We start from the raw sequence: 8,920 nt of genomic DNA on the forward strand, positions 1-8,920 counted from the left end.
ATCAAACCGAGACTGCTGTGTCGGGTAAATATGCCTGCTGTGCATGATGGGAATGAAATTTAACAACAAACCACCACAAAACACCTGAGGTACATTGCCGTGTCAGACTGAGTGTTTTTAACTTTTGTTTTTCCCCAGTAGATAAATCCACATTTACATGAGTACACACGTGTGTGTGTGTGTGTGTGTGTGAAACAAATGTGACTCACTGCAGTTATTTGCATGTTAACAGTTTAAAATTTAACTTGAGTTTAAAGGAGTTTGTTAATGTGATCATTTTTTTAATTCTTTTCAAAAATGTGTTTGTACCTGACACACTTCAGTAAAATAGATTTCCTTTATTTTATTTTTATTTATTTTTTATCAGTTTTTTTTAATACATTTGTCCATACCTATCTGATATATATATATATATATATATATATATATATATATAATAGGTGTCCTTTATTTATTATTATTATTATTATTATTATTATTTATGATGTGATATTATTTTGGAATAAATTTGTTCATACTTTCGCATACATATCGCTAAAATATGTGGGGGGTTTTTCATTCTGTTTGATTTAAAAAAAATACACCACACATATATTTTTTCATACTGATACATATCACTAAATAGGTTCCATGAGAAATCACAGTCTGGGGAGCAGCCTACACTTTTGTATTGGCCAATCAGAAATGCTCTCTGCCTATTCTCGCTTAAAGCACCTTCAAAAAACAAAACAGACAATTTATCAGCTTAGAATTTAAAACATCTCAATAACACTGAGTGCTTTCTCCATAATTGCGATTCATCTCTGTCTCATTAGCATTTGAGAGTGCTGCAAGAATCAAATATACTTTAAAAGCAAAATGTTTTAGGGATTGATACAGAACGAATGAAGGGAAACAAAGCCTTATTTGTGTTTCTCTGTATGACCTGAGAAAAGGCAGCTTGGCTTTGTGTTTGTTTCTTTTTATAGACTGTCTGTGAGATTGCATGATCATTACATTCCCCACAATAACACAAATTACAACCCAATTCTTATTCAGAATATTGCATTTTGAACTAAACTAACCAGGTTACCTAAAAACATTGTGAAAAAGATTGAAGAAACCGACTCATTATAGAAATAAAAAACAAGCATTTTTGTGTACAGTTTTTATTTAATGCACACTAGTATTCTTGTATTTGTGTTAAAGATCTCAAGTGTCACTTTATTTCCAGATTTGAGAAGTATTAATGCTGTAATGAACTGTGTGTCTGAACTCGTCTTTCACTGATGCTCTTGTTGCCAGACTCGCAGATAACCTTACGTTGCAGTAGTGGATGTTATTAGGTGTGATTTGCCTGTGTTGCCCAGATGGACTGAGTGTTGGGCAAAGTGCTGCATGGGGATATTGACTGTGCAAAAAAACCCGGAATTAAGTCAAACTTAAATGTCTCTTGCCAGATTCGAGTACCAAAGTCGGAGATGTGTGCAGTGTGCAAGAAGAGGGTTTACCCCATGGAAGGCCTGATAGCAGACAAAAAGAACTTCCATAAATCCTGTTTTTACTGTGAGCACTGCAAAAACAAGTTGAGGTATGTCATGAAATATTGTAAATAGTGATACTTGATTATTTATACTTAAGTATTTAAATATTCTAGTACGTCTAACAATGTAAGTATCCCTACATATTTTTGCATAAAGTGCCATTATTTGTAACTATAAGATAAAGTATCCTGCATAAAACCATTCATATGGAAAGCTTACAGTGCAGTTCTCATTTACAAACTGTGCAAATGCAGACAGCTCAATATATTTTCTGTGACTTATGAATTATGAAACTCTGTTTTCTGACAGCCTTGGAAACTTTGTCTCTCTCCATGGACATTTATACTGCCAGACACATTATAAACAACTCTTCAAGTCTAAAGGGAATTTCGAGGATGGATTTGGTCAGGGATTGCAGAGGGAATTACTGGCCGGCCGGGATGCGGGGAACACGGACCACGAAGAATCGGATTGGAGATATTCACTTTCACAAAGTAGCATGTGCTCACTGTCAGACATGTTAGATAAAGAAGCAAATAAACCCGATCAAAGCCCTAACAAAATTGCGGTGGTGTGGCCCCCACAAGCAGCCTCTCTGAAAAAGTCTTTCTCTTTGGATCAGGATGTGAAATTAGTGAAACCCGTTTGGCCCCCAAAGAGCGAGACTTCAAAGTCTCCCAAGCACCAGCGTCGGAAAGCGTCTCAGAGGACCACACTTTAGGAGGAGTGCGACGAGGCCTCGGAGGGGCGAGAGAGAGAGACGTCTCATCTATCAGCGACACACAAAGCATGTCACAACAGCGGTGAAGTATTGTGGGAACTTTAGAAACGCGAGGACACATCAGGATGATGAAGAGCTTCCAACGCAGGGTGAAAATATCGCCGTTGGACGGGTGAGGAAAGGTGGAGAGAGAGAGACAGTGGTGGTGAAAAGGTAACAGGAAGTTGATAAGGATCATGGGAAATGACAAATATGTTGTGTCTATATAAAGCAGACGCAGGTTCAGAAGGCTTGTGTGTTATGTTGAAAGAAAGAACTATAAGAAAGTGAAATATGAAGATACCAATCTAAAAAAAAAAGAAAAGAAAAATGTCCAGGTCACATTTTACCCCATAATCAACAAGAAAAATGTGTTGCATAAAGAAAATAAAGCCTTTTTTTTTAATGACAATTAAGTTTTTTTTTTTTTTTTAAGTTGAACAAAGTTATCTTCCAATTTCTCCCCAAAAAATCCCATTGTCAATGCTATAATGTGAAAAAATACATTAGTTAAATTATTTTTAATTTAAGTTTTAAATGTTATGGGAGTATTTGTTGTGCTAATAAAATTAAAATTATACTATAGTAATATATCTTTTATTTTATTAGACAGCTTAATAATCATTAAAATAACATCATTACGCAAATAATCTCAATGCTTTAAAAACAGGCTTTATTTTCTTTTTTCATGCAGAATAAAATTTCTTGCTTTTGTTATTTATTTATTTATTTAATAAAAAAAATTTCTGGTTGAAATGTGACCTGCCCATTATTTCATGATTCACGCTCGTGGACAGATTTGTAATGCAGCAATTTGAAAATCTCAGTTATTTCAATGTTTCAATATGAAATAGCTGGTATTCAATTACCAGGTGCCAAATATGAGGGTCAGTTCTAAATCTTCTGTATTTCTGTACACTTTACCAATTTAAAAATGGTGCAAAACCTTTCTATTTCTATTTAGGAAAATGGTCTCTGCTTTTCTTCAGTAGAAATAGATTTTCTACAATGCATTTATTCAAGTCCATGGAGAGAAGACAATTTATCACTAAATTGAACTCTGTAGATTTACATCCCTATATTTTTTTTGTATGCTTTATAAGATTATACTATATCCTGGGGGTTCTTTCCACATTTCAATTTCAATTTTTTTTTTTTTTTTTACTTCGTCCTGTGCAGCACCTGGAGTGCTGTGTGGGAGGAAGATGAACAAAACACACATTTGTAAATCTCTTTGTCTTGTTTATAATAGATGTGTATGTCCTTATCTCTCTCTAAACAGAAAATATTTTGTGAGGAAAATGATCTTTTTAGAGTTGTCTTCTATGATTCGTCCCTGATTGTTAAATTGTCTTGCTAATTTAATAATGGAATTACAATAAAGACGTCTTGATGTCACCGTTTATGCATTCAGGTTAATTTCTTCATCATAAATGTAAACAAATATTCCGACATTACTTCTCATGTGGTTGAAGTATTCCTTAAAAATCTCCTGTCTTGTTGTGCTGAGCACTATAGTGCATCAAGGTTTTTATATTTGTAATTTAGCACAACACTACAGAGTGAAGCACTTTTCCATTGAGCAGAAGCTTACTCTTTTGAGCATCAACGAGAGAGACCTTTGAAATAAACCGTGCTGACACATGATCACATGAACGACTGGTCATTTCAACTGCACTTCAGCTGTTATTGTGCTTTAACTGCAATCCCTCATCATTACTCACAGTGAGAATTTCAAGGTGTAGAGGTTTAAGAAAACCCGTAAGACTGTTGTAAATCAATAGCTCTTGCTGTACAGTCGCCTTAGGGAGAAGTACTAGATTGATGGATGTTGGAGCACTCGGCGCTCTTTTACGACAGCAGCTTTAAGATCTGAAAACACACTCATCCAGCGGACCATTGTAGGGAGAAGGGTCATTATCAAATGCTATGTGAACTTTTTTTGATCCATCTGGAACAGATTTAGTCTCATTTGTATTGTGCATTAACTAATAAATAAAAACATACACTGCCGATCAGTAATGTTTTTGAAATTAATTAAAGACGCATCAATTCAACTAAATGGAACAAAAATGTCAGTAAAGACATTTATAATGTTGCAGAAGAATTCTGTTTCAAATAAAATGCCGTTCTTTTGAACTTTCTATTAATCTATTAATCAAGTGTGTCCACTGTAAAAAAAGTGATAAGTTGACTTAAGTTAAACAAGTGAGGAAACCCGTTGCCTTAAAATTATGAAGTAAATAAACTTCATGCGTAATTGAAAAAAATGTGTTTATGTGAACTTGACAATTCCATAAAATTGCACATTAATTTGATTACTTAATCATTTTAAGGCAATGGGTTTCCTCACTTTTTTAAGTTAAGTCAACTATTCACTTTTTACAGTGAAGCACCTCAACTATTTTCAACATTGATAATGATAAGAAATGTTTCTTGAGCAGCAAATCAGCATATTAGAATCATTTCTGAAGGATAATGTGACACTGAAGACTGAAGTGACAATGCTGAAAATTATATTAATATTAATGTTTCTACTGTATGTTTGATTAATCAAAAAAAAATGCAGCTTTGGTGAGCAAAAGAGACTTCTTTCAAATACATTAAAATTAGTTCTAAAGCACTTCTGAACACTTACTAATATATATATATTTTTTTTGTATACTTTTAACTCTTTCCCCGCCATTGACGGAATTTTCCGGCTTCCATGTTTCCACTGTTATACGGTAGGGGGCGCTGTTACACATCTTCTGGAAGAGTACAGAATCTCCTGATCAAAACACAGGCGAAGAAGCAGGATCAAGCCATAGAAACAGTGCTTATGCACATGTAAATAATAACCAGGGGGGCAGGGTTTCATAAAATATTGAAGCTTCCCCTGGTGCCGCCATTGATTAGTGGACCATCACCTGCTGTTAGCATTCCATTGACTCCCATTCATTTTGGCGTCACTTTGACAGCGAGTAACTTTACATCTGAGGCGTTTAAAGACTCCATTTGTCCATTATTTATTTCTAAAGAAACACAAAAATGTATAAAAGGCTCCATTACCTTGTATCTTACTTTATGGCCCCGTAGAAGCAGTTTTTGTAAAAATAGGCTAACGATTGCGTCATAATCACGCGACTCTCTGTCGAACAGTAGAGAGATTACCGTATGGACAGGAGGAGAAGCTCGCGTGCAATCGGGGGGACGTGGAGGCAAAATGACAAAGTAATTAATCACAATACTTAGAAAAAGTTGCTCCTGCTCCTAGCTCATGGACACCTCCTACTCACGCTCTCCGTTTCTGCAAGTTTCGGAAGGGAATGATTCAGATTTCGCTTGGCACAGCTACTAGAAGACAGACGGGCTGCTCACGTCACATCTACGTCGTCAAGCTCAGTGTGAGTCTGCACAGTACGCTCAGCCATCATGAAGTGAGTGCTTCTAACTGACTTCACTTTTCTCCGTTGAAACCTATGGGGTCGCTCAGGGCTGGACTGGCCATCGGGCATACCGGGCACTTTCCCGGTGGGCCGACGTGCTTTTTGGGCCGATACATCTCATACTCATACATACTTTTTTTTTTTTTTTTTTTACGGCCCATAAAATGTGTACATCGGCGGCCCATTAATTTTGTTTTGCTTAATTGCCGTCGCTGGGTTTGTGCCGGTGTAATGCAGTGGTAAAAAAAGTCAGCGTTAGTTTTTTTTTTCTTTCTGACAGACCAGCCCATGAAACACGTAGATCACCAGCCCAATGGTTCTTTTCTTGATTGACACTGGGCTGGCCCAATCACAACTTTAAACGAGTGAGCGAGCGTGCAGCAGTGTCAGTGTGTACAGAGAATGTCTAATAAGGCGAGAAGTTTCACTCTCAGTACACTTCCGGCTTCTGAACTGGTTGCAGTTCCACTCTGATTCCATATGAGGGCGCTCACAGGACGAGTGCAGAATGAATGGAGGTCTATGGCGCTATACCAACCAAAATCCACTTTTCTCAGGATATAATTTTTTGTCTAGTAATTTGAATGTTGTATTCGAAAGGAGATGCAAAGAAATGACACATTGCTGTTAGATTTTTTAGAGTCACTTATTTGCTTAAAAAAAATGTTTTAAAGTGTCAATGACGTCATACACATCGTACGACCAGAGATACTGCTTTACGGCAATCCTTCAGTCACTTTGGTGCTTTCGCGCTCTGCACTTTCTTTTCTCTTGAGGCATCGACAACACAGCTGACACAGGTAAATACGCGTGCTAGACGAGTTTTTGTTTAGTTTGCCACAATGCCATCAAGCGGTATCTTTGGTCGTAATCAGTCCTTCACTGACCTTCATTAGCAGAATGCTAGCGTGTTATGGGCAACAACAACTCAACCTGTAAGAAATCGAAAGGACATAAGTACTCGTTCATTCAATTTTCGACCTATAACCCATGTTGAACTTGCAAAACCTACACTCAAATCTGAGATTTCTCAACGGCATTCGGGTGAAAGAGACACATTTAGCTGTCTAGCCCCATAGACTCCCATTCATTTTGCACTCATGGCGATCGCCCCCAGTGGAACTCTGGTGGAACTACAACCAAAATTCGGTACAATAGGACTTAATAGGGAGTGGGCAGGCTCTCCGTAGACTGGCTCTGGTGTGTATCTGTCAAAATAGTCAGCGAGATGGAGAAGAAACGCAAGGTTTGTGCAGAGAAATAGTGTGAAAAAATACAAAAATACAAAAATAGAAACAGGCCCTTAAAGCAGACACTGTAAAATGTGTTAAAATATATGTTTTCTGACCTTCATCAGCTCCTGTGGCAGATGATGAGAGTGAGAAAGTGTAGAGCCTGCCCTGCGGTAAGCAGAACTACTTTCAAAACACTTAAGCTATGTCATGATCGAGTGTAGAAACCCATAACCCAGTTACAGATTATTTCCACATTGCATAGTTGACGATTACCGCAATTCACTAGAAATTAAATGAGAGGCGTTTGTAAACCATGTTTTCCTCCAAAATAAAAGCTTGCAGTTTCCGTCAAAATAAAAGATCATGTGCTTATCTCTTTCAAGTATAGAAATTGGTACAAAACTAATTATGAAAGTTTCCTTTATTTTTTAGTGCATTTGTTTTACAAAATATGGCTATTACTGTCATTGGATTAATATTATAACTATTATTATGTAGTTGGTGTAATGTAAATAGACACTGTAACTAAAAGAGGTTTGAATTTTTCTTTGTTTAATTTGCACTGAATATGGGTAGGAGCTTTTAATTTTGTACTCTCAAAGTGCACCAGATTGATGAATTTAACATTAAAATGCACAAAAAGCATGCCCCCAAACCCCCCTAGAAGAACCGAGGTCCACCCACCACAGTTTTACCAAAAATCCTGTGAGAAACACTTGTATTGCTATGCCATTGCAGCTTATAGCTTGTTTTAGGATTCATCACTGTGGAGTATAGTTCAACTGTATTAATAAATGTCGAATTTTTTCTTGTTTCATCTGTTAACTCTCACTCGTTCCTATACTCACTCATTACATGGCATTAGTGGTTTTAAGGAATAGGAGTTGGTATGCATATATTTAAGGGCGTGCAAAGATGGGTGGTGTTTATGATCATATAGTGGGCCAGTCTGGGCCAAAATGTCAGGGCCGATTATTATTTTTTTGTCCCAGTCCAGCCCTGGGGTCGCTGTGTCCAGTTTATATACTGTCTATGATAATAACGCGATCATCAACATCAGCACATAAATGAAAACTGCCTAATGTTACTGAATGAAATGTCGACCCAGGACGAGCTATAGGACTGTGAAGAATTCGATCTCCTCCATCTGTGTTTTGATCATCGTTCTGAATCCGATCCGGACGTAGTCTTTGACAAAAACTCAATTATCTCAGCTTTTTGCTCAAAATGTTGCTTTAAAAAATATATAGTAATAAATTTGCCCACATTCAAGTGCTAATAAAAATGTAAAAGCAGAGGGTCTCATCGTTCTTTTGATATAGTATTGCATGTTCAGATATTCATACAAAAAAATATTCTGGAGATTCTGAAATATTCTGGCATTTTTTTAAACTTTGGTGGGGAAAGAGTTCAAATATAATCGTTTATTTAACATGAAATATTGCTGGCATTGTTTATGGTATCAGTTTTATATTGCATGCAGCGTTTGCACATAAATTACCTATAGATCTAAGGAAACCTATATTTAGACAGAACTGTCATGTGTGCGTGAAATACATTCCCTTTAAAAATGAATGAATTCTGGAAGAGCTGAATATGTCTCACAAGCTCTTGGTCTGAATTATCTATGGTTACTGATGTGGATGTGTCATACTCTCGTCTCATATGTGATGCTTGTGTAAGCTCTCCACACTTCTCTGGACTCGCAATGGAAAGTCTGAAATAAAAGCGTTTATATGACACAGCAGTCCACCTACTACTAGATGTCAAAAACCATAACTAGATCATTTATCTCAATTACTAAGCACTCTCATGTTTAGGCTACTGTACCAAGTCACTGTGAAATCCTTTGGCCTTTCGTCTCTGCAGGATGTGAGTTAATCGGAGCCGTTCAGCGGGATTGAAGGAGTGGGAAATGCCAATGAGACGAGAAAGAAAGATGGAAAGCTGTACTCTTCAGCTTCCCTTTGCGTT

General features: G+C 36.8%; 1 protein-coding gene across 3 annotated transcripts in view; it reads left to right on the forward strand.

The window, feature by feature from the left end:
- Positions 1-2,593, forward strand: part of xirp2b (xin actin binding repeat containing 2b) — a 40,142-nt gene extending 37,549 nt beyond the window's left edge. For all 3 annotated transcript variants that reach the window (XM_084421952.1, XM_084421953.1, XM_084421954.1), the window contains 2 exons: positions 1,440-1,570; positions 1,833-2,593. In XM_084421952.1, the coding sequence (XP_084278078.1) occupies positions 1,440-1,531 (92 nt within the window). In that variant the 3' untranslated portion in view covers positions 1,532-1,570; positions 1,833-2,593. The remainder of the gene's footprint in view (positions 1-1,439; positions 1,571-1,832) is intronic.
- Positions 2,594-8,920: the final 6,327 nt, after the last annotated feature.

This window comes from Rutilus rutilus (genome assembly GCF_951802725.1).
Source record: "Rutilus rutilus genome assembly, chromosome: 10".
NCBI lineage: Eukaryota > Metazoa > Chordata > Actinopteri > Cypriniformes > Leuciscidae > Rutilus > Rutilus rutilus.